This window comes from Ursus americanus, chromosome 26 (genome assembly GCF_024610735.1).
Source record: "Ursus americanus isolate L20-20 chromosome 26, mUrsAme1.1.p, whole genome shotgun sequence".
NCBI classification, from domain to species: Eukaryota; Metazoa; Chordata; class Mammalia; order Carnivora; family Ursidae; genus Ursus; species Ursus americanus.
The window spans coordinates 7790566-7810539 of record NC_142152.1 but is presented as its reverse complement, the minus strand read 5'-3'; the positions used below and the strand labels follow the sequence as shown (position 1 = coordinate 7810539).

The 19974-nt window shown below is 33.6% G+C and overlaps 1 protein-coding gene across 3 annotated transcripts in view; it reads left to right on the top strand.

Annotated features, from left to right (window-relative positions):
- C26H14orf39 (chromosome 26 C14orf39 homolog) overlaps positions 1 to 19974 on the top strand; it is a 52885-nt gene that overhangs the window by 17694 nt on the left and 15217 nt on the right. For 2 of the 3 annotated variants that reach the window (XM_087855943.1, XM_045810439.2), the window contains exons 5-12: positions 1735 to 1922; positions 2015 to 2057; positions 4048 to 4168; positions 5116 to 5207; positions 7232 to 7365; positions 8060 to 8136; positions 14277 to 14362; positions 14513 to 14571. In XM_087855943.1, the coding sequence (XP_087712069.1) occupies positions 1735 to 1922; positions 2015 to 2057; positions 4048 to 4168; positions 5116 to 5207; positions 7232 to 7365; positions 8060 to 8136; positions 14277 to 14362; positions 14513 to 14571 (800 nt within the window). Of the gene's footprint in view, positions 1 to 1734; positions 1923 to 2014; positions 2058 to 4047; positions 4169 to 5115; positions 5214 to 7231; positions 7366 to 8059; positions 8137 to 14276; positions 14363 to 14512; positions 14572 to 19974 lie in introns of all 3 variants that reach the window. The other variant, XM_087855944.1, reaches the window with a different exon arrangement.

Sequence of the window (19974 nt, the reverse complement as noted above, 5' to 3'; positions counted from 1 at the left end):
ACAAAAGGCAAATGAGAAGGAAGAGTTAATATTCTTCTGCAAGAATTAACTGTCCACTCAAGACTTGTGTCCAAATAGGTGACCATCCACCTCTACCTGAGTTGGACTGGTGGAGCTCCTCCAAACAGTGTGAAATTTTCTTCATAAAATAGTTATGGGTATATAAGAATGATTGTGAACCCAGAGTTCAAACGCATAAAACATGACTTCCTATTAAAATTTCAGCTTAGAGAGTTGAAAATTTAAAAAGCATAGTTATAGAGGTAGCTGAACTGAGGAGAATAGAAACTGAAAACCTCAGGGAGGATAAAGATCAGGAAGTCACTGGAAGAACCAGGTTCTCATTGTAGTTTTGATTTGTGTTTCCCTGATGATGAGTGATGTTGAACATCTTTTCATGTATCTGGTGGCCGCCTGTATGTCTTCTTTGGAAAAATGTCTATTCATGTATTGTGACCATTTTTAATTGGATTGTTCATTTTTAGGTGTTGAGTTTTATAAGTTCTTTACATATTTTGGATACTAACCCTTTATCAGATATGTCATTTGCAAATATCTTCTCCCATTCCATGGGTTACCTTTTGGTTCTGTTGTTTCCTTCATTGTACAGAAGCTTTTTATTTTGATAAGTCCCAATTATCAACAACACAAAAAACAGCAGGTGTTGGCAAGGATGTGGAGAAAGGGAACCCTCCTGCACTGTTGGTGGAAATGTAAGCTGGTGCAGCTGCTCTGGAAAACAGTATGGAGGTTCCTCAGAAAGTTAAAAATAGAACTCCCCTATGATCCAGAAATTGAACTATTAGGTATTTACTCAAAGAATACAAAATACTAATTCAAAGGGATACATGCACCCTAATGTTTATAGTAGCATTTTCTACAATAGCCAAATTATGGAAGCAGCCCAAGTATCCATCAACTGATGAATGGATAAAGAAGATGTGGTACCTATATACAATGGAATATTACTCAGCCATATAAAAGAATGAAATCTTGCCATTTGCAATGACATGGATGGAGCTAGAGAGTATTATGCGAAGTGAAGAAAATCAGAGAAAGACAAATACCATATGACTTCACTTATATGTGGAATTTAAGAAACAAATGAACAAAGGGGGGACAAAAGAGAGAGGGAGGTAAACCAAGAAACAGACTCTTAACTATAGAGAACAAACTGATGGCTACCAGAGGGGAGCTAGGTGAGAGAATGTGTTAAGTAGGTGATGGGGATTAAGGAGTCCACTTGTTGTGAGGAGCACTGGGTGGTGAATGAAATCACTATATTGTACACTGAAACTAGTATTACACTGTATGTTAACTAACTGGAATCTAAATAAAAACTTTAAAAAACCCCTAGGTTCTGCAGTATCAATCAGGATGAGAAATAAAAAAGGTATCACTGAGTTAGATAATTAAATCATTGGTGATCTTGGGAAGGGCAGTTTATTTTCTTTTTTGAGGGGGAGAAGGGCCATTTCTTTGGAATGGTGGGAGTAAAAGTTAAATCGAAGAGGATTAAGAAATGAATAACTCAGGTAGTGAAGAGAAAGCATAGAGAGTTGAAAAGTCCGATGGAGTTAAGGAAGTTTGAAAGGCAGAGAGTATTGAGGGAAACGATAAGTTGGCATTTAACTTGCCTTTTATGCTTAACTTACTAGACTTTAACAGGTGACACTTAGAAAGTTTTTAGATATGTTCTTGTTATATTGACATCATTTCTTTTAATTTTAACAGAAAAATGTACCATGGTTATATATGTCAGTATAAAGATGTTTTGAAGCAATACCAGTTAAAATACTCAGAAACACCCCTTTCACATGAATATTATGAGAAGAAAAGAGAACATGAAGAAATTCAAAATAGAGTGTTGGCATGTACTGAACAACTAAAGATGAACGAAACTATCTTTATGGAATTTCTAGGTATTAATATTTTTATTATACATTGTTTAAATAATGGTATCTTTGTAATGAAAAGAATAATGAATCAGACAAAATATGATTTTGTTTTTCAGTGCCTGCTCCTTTTCCATCACTTACTAAATGGACATTACATATGTATCCACAAAGTATTTCTACCTAGAACTTTTATTAGATAAGTATTTTTTCTGTATTTTAATTGTTATTATGTTTCCCTGGTAAGAATCAAGTGGATTTGGGGTTTCTTTTGTTTGTTTAGTTAAAAAAACTAAGAGGTTACTTTAAAGGTCGTCTGGGATTAGTTTTCATATATGTGCATGTGATGAGAAGCAACCAATTTTAATGAGAATAAAGTGGTATATGTGTCTTACTTTAAGTGGTGTATCTTAACAACTAAACCAATGAAAGTCACCTTGCTCTGTCTTACCAAAGGAAGAGTTCCAGTTAAATCAGTTGATTATTACTTGTTAGGATGGAAGGTGGTGAGGAGGTGAGTCACAATTACCTACTCATCTATACAAATTCATTGGGTACTTACGTTGTGCCAGGCAATCCTCAAGAAGTTAGAGTTTTTTGCAAGGAGCTCACAGTTTAGTAGGGGAAACAGACATGTAAACAAATAATTCTAATACAGTGGCATTGCATTAGATGATTAAGTAATTCTTAATTGGTCTAAGTCTCATCTCTTTGTCCAGGAGATCTTCCCTGATGATGAACTTAGAACTTTAATCCTCTTCCAACCTCTACAATCCTTCATATGCTTTCCTATCAGATTATAACTCCACTGTTTGTACTAAGTCTTCTTTATCCCTGCATTCTACCTTGCTTCATTCTGCTTCATCCTAAATCATCCTTTTAACGCCTTTGCTGCTTGCTCTCTTCATGTTCAGGTTTTAGCTTATTCTGTTTTTAGTTGTTTATTCACTGCCTGTCTGTGTTGTAACTTCTCAGTGGGAAGAGACAGAGGTTGTGTGATGCACGATGTATAGCAGAAGTTTAGGAAGTTTGGTGTAGGAAGGGATGAGATAAAAGATTATGTGAGAAACAAGAAGAGGTGATGGAGGTAGGGAAAGTTGAAGATCAGGATTTAAATGTCTATATCTAAAAATTTTAATTGATAATTTTTATAACAATATAGCATTATAAATAATATTCATCTAAAATTTTATGTTCTAGACTATATATTATATATTTTAAGGCAGAGTACGAAATATTCTGCATTAAGTAGACAGATTTTCTCTGGAGTTCTTGTTCACTACCACTATTCTATTAATTTTAAGTTCTCCTGAATGTTTTGTAGAGTAACTTAAGAAATTGTAGTAGTTAATAACGATGCAGGATGTCTGTTAACAGCTGAGAAATTCTGTACTTGAAATTGGGTATAAATCTATTTCAAGCAGAAAGCCCAGGTGGAAGATCTAGCTGTCTTCTGAGTCCTGCAGGCTGCACTGATGAACCTTACAGAGCAAGAAAAGGGAAATTGGGTGGATTTTTACTTACTTACCTAATTAATTAAGATTTTAAACAGATTTATTTATTTATTCTTGAGGGGAAAAGGAGGGGCAGAGGGAGAGAGAGAATCCCAGACAGATGCTCTGCTGAGTGCAGAACTGTGCTGTGGGGCTTGATCCCACGGCCCTGAGACCATGGCCTGAGCCAAAAACAAGAGTCAGACACCCAACTGACTGAGCCACCCAGGCACCCCGTTTGGATTTATAAATGTTGACTTTGGAATAAATTAACAACGGAGATACAAAAAGTTAAATTTAGACCTAAATTGACTATGTATTATTAGTCATGCCAAATGACATGATGAACTTGGGTAAAAAAACAAAAGCAAAAAACCACTATGTGAAATATTTAAGTAAAAGAAAAAATTCTAACAAATATTTTAGATGAGAAGTTTTTAAGCTCAACATATAACATAGGTAAGCAATAAATTATCTTTGTCAGTTTGCCAAACATCTATGTTAGTTTTACCTCTATTTTCAGATACTGTTATTAATATTGCTTATTGGTTTTATGTAACATTATTAATAATGTTACGTAGTATTAACTATTTCCTATATGGTACATATATTATAAATGTAAATTTTACTTGGCATAACATAGTTCCTTAACATAAAAGGGCTAATGTGAGATGTAAAACACAAGATATTCTTAAACATGCCAGCAATTATTCCAAAAGTTCATCTGAATTGAAGAAAGAAGTAGATGAAGTGGAAATAGAAATTAATTATTTAAACCAGGTATATATTTTCTAATGTTTCTAATATATGTTTAATATATAAGTATAATGCTATGTTAGTTGACAGTCTTAGAACTGTTTCTAAAGAGCCTAAATATGGAGAAAGACTTATGAAAATTTATTTCCCTCAGATTATCTTTGGAGCCAATATGTGTTTTAGGTACTGAACATATTTAGTTAAGAGTTTTAGGGAATAGTTTCATTTTCTTTGGCAGCTGAAAATAGTTGAGTAAAGAACAAGATATGGCTTAATAGGAATTTAAAGGCACTAAAAGGGCTACAATGGTGTTGTCAAAAAAGAGAACAAGACAGTAAATTGTTTAAAGAATTTAATCTTGAAAATGTATGGCTGTAATCTTTATAGAACTAGGCTAGAACTAGTTTAGCCTTTAAGATTGATGGTGCATGATATTTTCTTGAATACATGTTTACTGTCCTCTATTGAAATGGTTTTCATTGACTGTTTGAGAACCCATCAAAGTCATTTCCAAATTCTGAGAAAAAAATTGAACAGCTAATTTTCTGAATTTTTTGAAAATTATGTTAAAGAAGATATATTTACCATTCATAGTTATAAGGTTCCAAATAACAATAAAATCATTTTAATAATAAGAACAAAGCAGATGCTACTTCCTTTAAAATATATGGTAACTATGTCTATATAAGGGAATTGATGTCTACTTTGCTTCTGACCTTTTTAAAAAAGAAGATGGAAGTTCATTAAATCTAGGTTTGCTAATGGAGTTGTAAGGAAAAATTAAAGGAGTTTGATCTATTGTTAATTTTGACCTTGTTTTAGCAACTTTCACTAAAAGATAGATAATGCCACAAAAACATAAATCCTGTGATTATATAGAAAAACTCGTATTCATTAGTTAAGATGAAGCATATGTTCCTTAATGCTTTGCAGATAATTATTTTGTTTTGCTCTGTCATTTTTCTTTTTAGCAGATTGCAAGACTCCATGAAACTAAGAATCTTGCAGAAACTCTGGAAGAAAAAAGTAAAAATATAGAAAAGATAAAGGAATTGAAAGAAAGGCATAGGTAAACTTTATTTTTTATAAAGATTTTATTTAGTTATTCATTCATTCATTCATTCATTCATTCATTCATTTAGAGAGAGCGCACACGAGTGGGGGGAGGGCCAAAGGGAGAAGGAGAGAATCTCAAGCAGACTCCGTGTTGAACATGGAGCCGAACCTGTGGCTTGATCTCACGATCTTGAGATCATGACCTGAACCAAGAGAAGAGTTGAATGGTGAACAGACTGAGCCACTCAGGCACCCCCAGTAAACTTTAAAATGGGGTTTTTTTGGAATAGTTATTCTGCATCTAAGCATTTGATTTCTATATTCTGTATTTTATCCCAAACCACTAATATTCACATATATATCTATATACATTTTTGTGCAGGTGATTTTCTGCTTATTTCTTGAAAAATCTTAAATATTATAGATCAACATTCAAATATGCTTGTTATTTAGTAAGGCCAAGGATAATGTATAGAGAGAAATAAGGTAGCAGTAGCACATTTGCTGTTTTATAACCTGTCATTGTACGTTTCATCCAGTTTTCGAAGATGGGCCACCAATAGGAGTAAAACAGAGGAACAGTTGTGGGAACAACATTGTATTTACCTTTTTATCACCCCTGTCACCAGCTTGACCAGTTCTTCTTTTGCCACAGAGAGTGAAGATGAATCAAAATGCTGCTGAATCTGTGGCATCTTATATTTCCTTGTCTTTCATCCTAATAGTGATAAAATAGACATCAGTGGTGGAGGGATTATAAAAAAAGATTCATTTTGTCTGTTGTTGTGTGACAGAAAAATAGGTGTATTACTGTTGCTATTTCTGATAAAATTTCTACTTTTTCTCTTCTTGCCTGTACCCTTTTAAATTCTTCTTAAATTGGTCTCCTTAGGCTCCATTGTTCTTGTCCTGATTTTTCAACACATTCCTCTCCCAAGTTAATTTCTCAGATCCCACTTCCTTAGATCTATTATTTCCCTGATTCCCCCCTCCCACTTCTCACAACCATGATAATCTGTCTTTAATTCTGTGAGGAAATTGATTAGAATTTCACTTCATTGACAACTTTTTTTAAATTTTAAATTTTGTTTAATGTGATTTTTGACAAATATTTTTTATTATATTATGTTAGTCACCATACAGTACATCCCTGTATGTACTGTAAAGTTCCATGATTCATTACTTGCAGATAACACCCAGTGCACCGTGCAATACCGCCCTCCTTAATACCCATCACCAGCCTATCCCATTCCCCCACCCCCCTCCCCTCTGAAGCCCTCAGTTTGTTTCCCAGAGTCCATAGTCCCTTGTGGTTCATTCCCCTTCTGTTTACCCCCCCTTTCTTCTTCCCTTTCTTCTCCTACCGATCTTCATACTTCTTATGTTCCATAAATGAGTGAAACCATATGATAATTCATTGACAACTTTTTAATACTGTACAAATCCTCTATATTGAGAGGAACTTATGTAACTATTTAGTCATTTTTACTCAATGTCTATTTTGGTAGTTATTATAAATAACATCATTATTTAAATTATTTAACTATCAATAATTTAAATTATTTCTTTAATTTAGGAAAAGTTCAATGAGTTTTTTTCTTCCAGTAAAAAACTTAGAAGGCATATTTACGATTGTAATATTGCTTTAGTGATTTCTGGATTCATACTAGCTGATTTGTCTCTGAATAATTATTTTTAAAGTTTGAAGTACTCTCAAATCTACAGCATTCTATTTGTGGATAAAGTTTTGGTTTAAATGTTTTTGACATGTTTAAAAATTCTTTTAAACTGATTATGTTCTAAAATGAAAGTGTGGTATACTGAGAAAGGTACTAGACTTAATCAGGAAAAGTGTGTTTTACCTGTGACACCAGTAGGTAATTTAATAATGTTGGGCAGCTCTGTTAAATTTTCTGGAACTCACTTTTACTTATGCAAAATGAGTTTAAACTATATAGTATATAAATATCTCTTCTAGCTTTAAAATACATTTTTTTACTTACTAAATATTTAATGTACTTCACCCTTTAGAACTTTTGAAAAAGATGAACAACCTGCGCTTATACTGAATAAAACCTCTCAAAACGGTCAATTATTTCTTCCATATGAATCTCAGAAATTAGTTGGACTACTGAAGATGCATTCTTCAGAACCAAGAGTTATAGGTACAGTATTTGTTAATTATTTAAAAGCTTTGTTTTTGTTGCGAACATGTAGAAGAAATAGCAATTTTTGTTATCATTTGGTGTAAGCAAGAACAGACAATACTAGAGACCAGTAGACTCAGGAAAGTACTGCTTTGATTCTTTCTCAGAGCAAACAAGAAATGCCTTCTATACCTAAGTTTTTTTCTTTGAGAGAGAAATCACTCACAAGATGTTAAAAGAAGTGTTCTGGTCTGGTTGCACAGCTGTCAGAAGAGGATGAATTATAATAAATTTTTCATTTGAGAAGCTGTGTTATCAGTATGTATAATTAAAGTGGGTAGCTGACTTGTGTTAATGATATTTGTGACTAAGATATTTGAATCATGTTTCATTCAATGGATCTGCAGATTAGATTAACTACATTGTATTAGTTTATAACCCCATTAGCTGTTCTTTTTCTCCCAGTCTTCTTTGGTTCCTCATTATAAAGATGTGATTTTGTAAGCTGGTTTTCATTTTATATTCATGCTTATTGTAATAACTATAGTGAGCAATTAAAAGTTATGTAGGAATTTCACATTTCTATATTTTAATTTAAATTAAATATTCATGTGACTTGATTTTTTAAATTACATGGTGAAGTTGAATGTTGGGCATAATATTTGATTCAATCTCTGGAATTAATTTGAAGTTGTACAATTTAATTACCTAGATAAAAAAGAAAAAAGTTCTGTGAAGCAGGCAAAAATTGCCAATATTGACTTTAGACATAAAGAAAACAACATGCAGGTAGGCATTTCTTTTTTAATAGTATAAATTAAATATTTGGTTGCATTAAATGAGATAGTGAATGTACTGCATTTAGAATATGGGTTTGTGTGTGTATGCGTATATATGTGTTGTAAATATATTAACTCAGTCATTACTACAACCTCAAGGTTTAAAAATCTTAAAAGAATTTCAGTATGGCAGCCTGAACATATACTGTAGCCTTCTCACTCTTAAAAATAGAAAAGATATTTAAAAATACCAAGCCCTGGGGACCCTGGGTGTCTCAGTGGGTTAAGTGTCTGACTTTTGATTTTGGCTCAGGTCATGATCTCAGGGTTGTGAGACTGAGCCTTGCATTGGGCTCTGCACTGGACATGGAGCCTGCTTAAGATTCTCTCTCTCTTCCTCTCCCTCTGCCCCTCCTAGATGCTTGCGTGTACACACACACTCTTTTTCTCTCTCTCTTAAAAAAAAAAAAAAAAAACCATGCCCTGTACCCAGTAGACCAAAAACATATTTCTGAAGGAAGAAAACAGGGTTGGGTTGAAGAGGGAAATTGTGGCCCACGACTTGCACGGAATAATCTTGCAGAAAGCATAGGTGTGGGGATAATGAATAGGGTAATTGTTTGGGTTAGTTCAGTGGGAGTTAGTTAGTTAACACCTGTTCATCTCATCCCCTCTGCCTTTGGGCAGTCATCAGCAATGGGATGACTGTCTGCAGGTGGAAGCAGTAAATATAGAAGCTTGGGTTTTCCATCGAAGGTACTCTAGGGGGTTCATGATGCTTATGAAAAACAAGGAACATACAACCCAGAAAGCTAGCTTCTGATGTGACACATCTCCATCTTCCCCTATTCTTCCTGAGAATAGTCCATAGGGAAATTCTCAGTGGAAAATATGATTGCCTTTCATTAATTCATAATTAATACATACAGATAGAGGTATAGTGGTGATCAAAGTGATTAGTGAAACTTACTAATTCTAAATATGTATTAATTACAAAAATTTTAAAATCTGGTACTAAAATTTCAGATGTGATCAATATGGGATGAAGGTGGGAAGATAAATGAGGGAAACAAAAGTTTACCCAAGTTCTTTTTTTTGTTTGGGGATGGAGGTAGAGAGAAGAAATGAATACTGATTTTACTTATATATTTTTGGAAAAATGTGAATTCATGTGTGTATGTTAAACATGTAAGGGTAACCACCATAAATAAAATGCAGTATGTAAGTTTTAAAATAGTAGAAGAAAAAAGATGAAACAAAAAAAACTTAATCAGTTCAACAAAAAGCAGGAGTGGGAAGGTGGATAAAATAGCTAGAACACATTATAAATAGAAAATAAATAAGGTGCCATGAATAGTTCCAAGCAAATCAGTAATCAGAAATGTGACAAAGGTTCTTCCGTGGAATATATATACAAATACAGCCATATATTTATTTTTTTCTTCCAAGTTTTAAAATTCCAGTTAATTAACATCCAGTGTAATATTAGTTTCTTTCAGGTGTAGGATTTAGTGATTCATCACTTACATAAATACCCAGTGCTCATCACAGTAAGTGCCCTCCTTAATACCTATCACCCATTTAACACATTCCCCTGCCCACCTCCCCTCCAGCAACCCTCAGTTTGTTCTCTATAGTTAAGAGTCTGTTTTATGGTTTGCCTCTCTCCTTTTTTTCTCCCAATGTTCATCTGTTTTGTTTCTTAAATTCCACATATGAGTGAAATCATATAGTATTTGTCTTTCTCTGACTATTTCACTTAGTATAATGCTCTCTAGCTCCATCTACATCATTGCAAATAGCAAGATTTCATTCATTTTTATAGCTGAGTAATATTCCGTGTGTGTGTGTGTGTGTGTGTGTGTGTGTGTGTGTGTGTGTGTGCATGAATATCTATCTCCTTTATCCATTCATTAGTCGATGGACATTTGGGCTCTTTCCATTTGGCTATTGTTGATAATGCTTCTGTAAGCAGAGAGGTGCATGTATATCCCTTCGAATTAGTATTTTTGTATTCTTTGGGTAATACCTAGTAGTGCAATTATTGGATTGTAGGGTAGTTCTAGTTTTAACTTTTTGAGGAACCTCTACACTGTTTTCCAGAGTAGTACAGCCATATACTTCTAAAACAGAGGGCTTAAACAATTTGACAAATGAAGGGTGAAGGTAGAAGAAAATGGGAAATATATACCAGACAAATACAAACAAAAAGCAGATGTAACAATGCAGTATAAAATAAGAGTTCAATACAAAAAAACATTAATAGAGATAAATATATTTCATATTTTTAAAAATAACTCATCAAGTTCTAAGAACAATGATGTACCATATATAAAGTAAAAATTGATAGAATTCCAAGAAAGTATTGAATCCACAGTTTAAAAAGGATAGCTCTCTCAAAAAAAGTACTATCTTGAGTTTAGAGGTTGAGTTTGGCTATATGTGTAACAGTACAAAACCAAAGGAATGAAGTAACAGCATCTTAAACAAGATAACTATTTATTTTTCTCTTACCTGCCATGAAATTCAAAGTAAGTGACTCAGGTTCACTTATCAGGGCTGAAAGCACCATTTCTACAGGGTCATTTCTGAGGCTCATCTATGCTTTTTTTCCACTTATATTTGCAGTATTCGCCAAAATTGACCATTTACTGCAACTAAAAGGATATCTCAACCAGTTCTAAAAAGTTGTTCTCTTTACTTACCATTATACAAAAAAAAAAAAAAGTTCAACAAAAAGATAAGCCCTCCTCTCAAAAAAGTATTTAGCAGAGGAAAAAGAAATTCACACACTTTTAAATTATTTGGGAGTTATATAAGAAATCAAAATAAAATTTAAAAACTTTTTAGAAGAATACTATAAACCAAAACCTGTGGAATGTAGCCAAATTGGCCCTCAGAAATCTATATTTGAAAACAAGTATATTAGAAAATAAAGATTAAAATTAGCTGAATTCTAAGTATGAAAAGTTCAATTCAAAGTATGAAAAAAGCTCAACTCAAAACAGGAAAGTAGCAATCCAAAGAAAGTAGGAATTAATAAAGAGAAAAGCAGAAATTAATGAAATTAGAAAGTTGGGTTAATCAGTGTGGCCAAAAGTTAATAACTTTTAAATATCAAAAAATAAAATTTCAGCAGGTATAAAAAAAGAGAAGCCCCCACCTCCCAAAAGAAAAGAATAATAAGGGGAAAAAGTGCATATCATTGTACATAGGGAAGAAATGTTTTCAAGGTCCTGAGAGAATACCATGTCAGACTTTATATCAATAAATTTGAAAATTTAGGTGAGAGGGTTAATTCTCTAGGACAATATAAATTGTTAAATAGACTGAAAAAGAAAGACGTGAGTAGATCAATAAACTAGAAGAAATGGAAATGTAAGTGAAACTGAAATGTAAGCAAATCTCTGTTTTCCTCTTTCCTCCCTTACTTGCCTCCCTTTTCCCTCTGTCTCACACACACACACACACACACACACACACACACACACACACACCTACACCCCTTTCAAAACACCAGAGTCAGTTTTTCAGGTGAATTCTAGTAAACCTTTAAGGACTAAATCAGAGTTTCTAAACTGTGACACCATTGACATTTTAGGCCAGATAATCCTTTTTTGTAGGGTCATCTTGTGACCTTCTAGGGGCCAATAGGATCTCACCCCAAAGAAAAGACAATAAAAAATGTCTCCAGACATTGTCAGATGTTCCCTGAGAGGCAAAATTGCCAGTTGAGGGGCAATCTTACTATTATTATTTATTATTAATAAGCAATTCTAGAGTCTAGAAGAAGTTGGAAACTATCCAACAAATTATGCATGGCTAATTCATTAGGTAACAAGGACAAAGGTAGTGAAAGAAGAAATTATACATTAGTTTCAAGAATGAACATACATGTAGAAATCCAAATAAATTATTAGCAAACCTAATTTGGTACTGTAACATTAAAAAAATAATATATTATGACTAACACTTGGTTTTCCCAAGAATTACAATGATAGTTAGCATTAGAAAAGCTATCAATCATATTGACACTACATCAACAGATTAATAAATAATTTTTTTTAATTTTATTTATTTATTTGACAGAGATAGAGACAGCCAGCGAGAGAGGGAACACAAGCAGGGGGAGTGGGAGAGGAAGAAACAGGCTCATTATGGAGGAGCCTGATGTGGGGCTCGATCCCATAACGCCGGGATCACGCCCTGAGCCAAAGGCAGACGCTTAACCGCTGTGCCACCCAGGCGCCCCAGATTAATAAATAATTTTAAATAAAGATTTAGAATAGAAGAACTTTTTAAACAATGTAAGGAAAAATCATACTCTTAGATATCAAAATGTTTATCATAAAATTCCTTTTAAAATGTACATTTCAGTGGTTTTTGGTGTATTCTAAAGGTAGTGTAACCACCATTACTGTCTTAATTCCAGAACATTTTCAACATCCCAGAACATTTTTTTTTAGAGTGGGAGAGAGAGCGAGCAAGCAGGGGCAGGAGGGTAGGGGCAGAGGCAGAGAGAGAGAAAGAATCTTAAGCAGGCCCCATGTCCAGTGCAGAGCCCATTGTGGGGCTCAGTCTCACAACCCTGAGATGATGACCTGAGCCAAAATCAAGAGTCAGCCACTTAACCTACTGAGCCACCCAGGTGCCCCATCCCAGAACATTTTAAAACATTATCAAAATGCAATAATTATAACAGTGTGGTGTAAGGAAAGACAAATTGATGAATGGACTACATCAAAATAAAAAATTTCTGTGTGACAAAAGACACCAACAAAGTTAAAGAAAATGACAGAATGGATAGGAGATTGGTATGCAGAATGTATAATACATAAATACATAATAATTACAAATTAATTTTTAAAGTAGGCAAAAGATAAAACAGTTTACAGAAAAAGTGTCACAAAACATAACAAGGTGCTTGAGCTCAGAGGTACAGGGAAATACATATTAAACCAACGAGATATCTGGTTTCCCCTATCAGATTTGCATACACTACAACATTTGATAATATCTAGTAAAGTCAGCAATAGTGGGAATGTAATTTGGTGTAATTACTTTGGAAGGCTGGTTCATAGTATTTATTAAAAATAAAAATTCAGATATTCAGCAGTTTTAGTTCTTGGCATCTACTGCAAACAACTACTTAACTTGTACAAATACTTTTACCAGGGAGTCCATACAAAATGTGTATTGTTTAAAACATACCTTTAAACAGTAACCACACTTACTCTTTAAGGGACAAGTGTTCTTTAAGGGGCAAGGCATTTTCTTATGATCTATAAGCACAATAAGATTACAGAATAAAGACCAATGGCTGTTATAATAAAAATAAATGGGATAAAATTTCCAATTAGAATAAAGATATTTTTATGTTGAGTCAAATAAGAAAAATCAGGAACTCTTCCAAAATGAGTGACTCATGGAGAATGAATGACTTGAAACAGGCAATACAAACATTAGTAAAGCAGTGGCTTAGATATTAATATTAAATAAAATTTAAAGTTAAAAATGAAGAATTACCGCTTTCATACATATATAAAAAACAAAATCTCAGATTTTAATCTTTTGACCTGCTGTTTTGCTTTTTTTATGTTCAATTTAAGAGATTACAGACACAAATCATTTGAGAAAATGGTAAGATTGACTTGATTAGTCATAAATATGGGGTAAAATTTTTAAGTTTACCTCAAATGTAGACATACTACCAAGTATATTTGTTAAAAAATTTTTTAAAGATTTTATTTATTTATTTGACAGAGAGCCAGCGAGAGAGGGAACACAAGCAGGGGAAGTGGCATAGGAGGAAGCAGGCTTCAAGTGGAGCAGGGAGCCCAATGTGGGGCTCGATCCCAGGACCCTGGGATCACGCTATGGGCCAAAGGCAGACGCTTAACGACTGAGCCACCCAGGCGCCCCTATATTTGTTATACTTGTCCAAAATACCAAATTCCTCAAGAGTCTTAAACTTTCCCAGTATTTGACTTATTTTATATGTAGTGGTTTTGGTAATGTTTGTAGTTGTTCATATTGACGATGATGATGATGAGAATGACAGTTTTCTTGGAGAACCTTCAGTAGCCACGGCAAGCAAAAAATTTTTGTTGTCTGTGTAGCTGGTTCTAATACTTAATTTCTTTTGTTCAGGTACTCAATGACTCTACTCTGAATAACCATTCAAAATGCTCAAATTCTGTGGCTGTTAAAAGTTCACAAAATATGATGCATTTCAGGTAACTTTTAAAATAGGAAAATGTTTTAATTTCTGAAATAATTTACCAACTCAGCAAATAATATAAAATTTTTATTTATTTATTTATTATATTTTTAAATTTTATTTTATTATTTTTATTTATTTAAAAATTTTATTTCTTATATTTTAGGTTGTTAGCCCCACAGAAACCATCAAATTGCAGTCAATGGTTTGAAAAAGGAGATACAGGTATTTGCTGTTTATATTTTTCCTAAGAAGTGGGAGTAACAAATTGTATCCAGTTTTTATACTATTCAAATACATTATTTCGATTGTTTGCATCTCTGGTTAACTGACCATGCATGCCTGGTTTTTAAAAACATTTTTCACTAAATATAAAATAGATCATTTCATTGTAAAAGATTTGGAAAACAGAGAAAAATACAAAAGAAACAAAGATACCATCACCAGATATAACTGACACCATCCATACTGGTATATGTTCTTGTCCTTTTTTCCTATATATATGTGTGTTCTTTTATTTTTTCCTCCAAATTTGAAACACACTATACATCATTTTGTAACCTTTTCTTTCCATTTGATACACTGTTAGGGTATTTTTCTATGCCATTAAATAGATTTTATTTTTAATGACTGTATCATATGCCATTGTAAGGATATGCTATAATTCATTTAGCCATTCTCTTAAAATATTGAATTATTTTTATATTGAATTATTTTAATTATTTAGCCATTCTTTTTCAAAATATTAAATATTTTATTGTTTGCAGGTTGGGTTTTTTTCCCTAATGCTACTATGTTCTTTTACATAAATCTCTTACTATCTTGGATTATTTTCTTTGAATAAAATCATAGAAAGGTCACAGGATATATATATATACACACATACATATGTATGTATATATGAGTTTATTATCCTAGAATCATCAAGCTGTTGGAAAATTTTAAGGGTATCACACCCTTGAAAAAAACTCATTCTATCTCTTTATGTATATATATGTACATATATATGCACATGTATACAAATATATATAACGTGTACCATAAGACATCTCATATGTACATATGCATATATACATATATCAGTAATCCAGTAATGAATAACAGTTATTCCACTATATATGTAGATATAGATATAGATATAGATATCTATATATATATAGTGGAATATATATATATATATATATATATATATATATATTAGGCTATATGAAAGTCTTCACTTCTTCTTGTCTGTGTCATGTGGATTATAGACTTTTATTTAAAGTTTTAAAAATGGCTCATTCTATTGAATCAGTAATAAAAAACCTCCCAACAAACAAAATCCAGGGCCAGATAGCTTCACGGGCAAATTTTACCAAACATTTAGAGAAGAGTTAATACCTATTCTTAAACTATTCCGAGAAATAGAAAAGGAAGGAAAACTTTCAAATTCATTTTATGAGGCTGGCATTACCCTGATACCAAAACCAGATAAATACTCCACTAAAAAGAAAACTACAGGCTAATATCCCTGATGAACATGGATGCAAAAATTCTCTACAAAATATAAGCAAACCAAATCCAAAGTACATTAAAAGAACTGTTCACCACTATCAAGTGGGATTTATTCCTGGGTTGCCAGGGTGGTTCAGTATTCACAAATCAATCAACATGATACATCACATTAATAAAAGAAAGGATAAGAACCATATGATCCTTTCAATAGATGCAGAAAAAGCATTTGACAAAGTACAACATCCATTCCTTATAAAAACCCTATATAAAGTAAGTTTAGAGGGAACGCACCTTAACAGAGTAAAGTCCAGATACAAAAAACCCACAACTGAAATCATCATCAGTGGGGAAGAACTGAAACCTATTCCTCTATGGTTAGGAACAAGATAGGGATGTCCACTTTTATCCAACATAATACTGCGAATCCTAACCACAGCAATCAGACAACAAAAAGAAAGAAAAGGGAGACAAACCAACGGTGAAGAAGTAAAACTTTCACTATTTGTAGATGATGTGATACCTTATATAGAAAACCTGAGAGACTCCACCAAAAAACTGCTAGAACTGATAACATGAATTCAATAAAGTTTCAGGATATAAAGTCAACATACAGAAATCTGTTTCATTTCTATATGCCAATAATGAAGCAGCGGAAAGAGAAATTAAAGAATCAATCCTATTTACAATTGCACCAAAACCCATAAGATACCCAGGAATAAACCTAACCAGAGAGATGAAAGACCCGTACTCTGAAAATTATAAAACACTGATAAAAGAAATTGAAGATGGCACAAAGAAATGGAGAAACAGTCCATGCTCATGGATTGGAAGAACCAAATACTATTAAAATATCTATGTTACCCAAAGTAATCTTCACATGATGCAATCCCTATCAAAATACCAGCAGCATTTTTCACAGAGCTATAACGAACAATCCAAAAATTTGTATGGAACCACAAAAGACCCTGAATAGCCAAAGCAACCTTGAAAAGCAAATCTGTAGGAATCACAATTCCAGACTTCAAGTTATATCAAAGCTGTAGTGATCAAGACGGTATGGTACTGGCACAAAAACAGACACATAGATCAATGGAACAGCACAGAAAACCCAGAAATAGACCCACAACTATATGGTCAACTAATCTTTGACAAAGCAGGAAAGACTATCCAATGGAAAGAAGACAGTCTGTTCAAGAAATGATGTTGGGAAAACTGGACAGCCACATGCAAAAGAATGAAACTGGACTATTTTCTTACACCATACATAAAAATAAATTCAAAATGGATGGAAGACCTAAATGTAAGACAGGAAACCATTAAAATCCTAGAGGAAAACACATGCAGTAACCTCTTTGACATTGGCCTTAGCAACTTCTTACTTATTACATCTCCTCAGGCAAGGGAAACAAAAGCAAAAATAAACTATTGGGACTTCATCAAAATAAAAAGCTTCTGCACAGCAAAGGAAACAACAAAACTGAAAGGCAACCCTACGGAATGGGAGAAGGTATTTGCAAATGACCTATCTGATAAAGGGTTAGTATCCAAAATATATAAAGAACTGGGACGCCTGGGTGGCGCAGTTGTTAAGCATCTGCATGATCGTTAAGCGTCGGCTCAGGGCGTGATCCCGGCGTTATGGGATCGAGCCCCACATCAGGCTCCTCCGCTATGAGCCTGCTTCTTCCTCTCCCACTCCCCGTGCTTGTGTTCCCTCTCTTGCTGGCTGTCTCTATCTCTGTCGAATAAATAAATAAAATCTTTAAAAAAATATGTAAAGAACTTAGAAAACTCAACATCCCAAAACAAATAATCCAATTAAAAAACAGGCAGAGGACCCAAATAGATATTTTTCTAAAGAAGACATCCAGATGGCTAACGGACACATGAAAAGATACTCAACATCACTCATCAGGGAAATACAAATCAGAGTACAATGAGATATCATCTTACAACTGTCAGAATGGCTAAAATTAACAGCACAGGGAACGACAGGCTTTGGTGAGGATGTAGAGAAAGGGGAACATTCTTACACTGTTGATGGGAATGCAAACTGGTGTAGCCACTGTGGAAAACAGTATGGAGGTTCCTTAAAAAGTTAAAAATAGAACTACCCCATGATCCAGCAATTGCACTAGGTATTTACCCAAAGGATACAAAAATACTGATTTGAAGGGGCACATGTGCCTGGATGTTAGAGCAATATTATCAGTAATAGCCAAATTATGGAGAAAGCCCAAATGTCCATCAACTGATGAATGGATGAAGAAGATGTGGGGTTGTGTGTGTGTGTGTGTGTGTGTGTGTGTGTGTGTGTGTAATGCAGTATTAGTCATAAAAAAGAATGAAATCTTGCCATTTTCGACAACTTGGATGGAGCTAGAGAGTATTACACTAAGCAAAATAAGTCAGAGAAAGAAAAATACCATATGATTTCACTTGTATGTAGAATTTAAGAAACAAAACAAACAATCATAGGGGAAAAAAGAGAGAGGCAAACCAAGAAACAGACTCAACTATAGAGAACAAACTAATGGTTACCAGAAGAGAAGGGGGTGGGAGGTGGGTTAAATAGGTGGTGGGGATTAAGGAGTGCACTTTGATGAGCACCAGGTGTTGTATATAAGTGTTGAATCACTAAATTGCACACCTGAAACTAATATTACAGTGTGTTAACTAACAAGTTCAAATCAAAACTTAAAAATAAAAAATAAAACTGGCTCATTTTGTCAGTAGAAAAATCCTGTAAATATATGTGTATTCAAAATGTTCTTATACTATGCATCTATTTCTCTCACTCTCAATATAATATTCAGTCAACATAATGTGCTGATTCCATGTAGATGGATTTTCTTCCTGCTGTCTTCTGGAAAAAAGAACTATATCTTAACTGCACAGGTGATTTGTTCCACCTTTTATAATCCTCTATATATACTAAGCTGACAGAGTGTTAGACAAGGGAAGAATGGCTGATCTCTAGGAACCATGCACCGCTAATACAGATATGTGGGGAAATGCATATATCTGGCATAGTCTAGCTGCTGTTCAGCATATATGGTAAGGCTTCATACTCAAAAAGGCATGCAATTATCTTAGAAGAAAAAAAGGACTCTTTCCAATGATCTCCAAGTTTGTCTTTTGAGGAAGTTAATACGTGGTGAAAATAATAGTTGTGACTTAACTGCAAAAGGCAAAACTATAAAGCTTTCAGATGATCAAATAGAAAAATGTCTATTCAAGGTTGGAGAGAATTTCTTAAATAAGAATTAAAAAGCCCAATCATAAAAGAAAGTTTGCTAAATTTGGCTATATTAAACTTCAGAATTTCTGTTCATCAAAAGACATTACAAAAAGAATGGAAGGGGCACCTGGGTGACTCAGTCGGTTAAGCAGCTGCTTTCAGCTCAGGTCATGATCTCAGGGTCTTGGGATCAAGTCCTGCATTAGGCTCCCTGCTTAGCGGGGAGTCTGCTTCTCCCTCTTCCTCTGCCTGCCACTCTGCCTACTTATGCCTTCTCTCTCTCTCTCTCTCAAATAAATAAAAATCTTAAAAAAAAAAAAAAGGAAGACAAGAGGATATACTTTTAACACCTAAAACTGTCAAAGGACTAGTTTCCAAAAATGTATAAAGAATTTCTACAAACCAAGAAAAATAAGACAACCCAATTAGAAATATGTGCAAAATATAGGCACTTCAAATAGAGAAACTCATGTGGTAAATAAACATCTGAAAAGATGCTCAGCAAATTAGGAAACTGAAAAATAAAGCCACGATGAGCTATTACACATCCAACAGATTAGCAAATTCAGAAAGTCTGACAGTACTAAGCATTAACGAAAATACAGGACAATAAGAACTCTTGTAACTATTGGGGGGGGGTACTCTCATTTATAAATGACTATATATTGAGACCATATCTAAATTATAATTAGAGCTAATAGTTTTGTCTGGTGAAATTGAATGAGTTCCTAAGGTAACTTGGGATGGCTAGGTACCACAACAAAATTGATAAATAGTTTGGAAACTAAACTTTGGAAAATAGTTTAAAATTTGGTAAAATGAAAGATACACATGCTCTATACCTCGTAATTCCACTCCTAGGTATATACCTGGAGAAATACAAGTACATACAT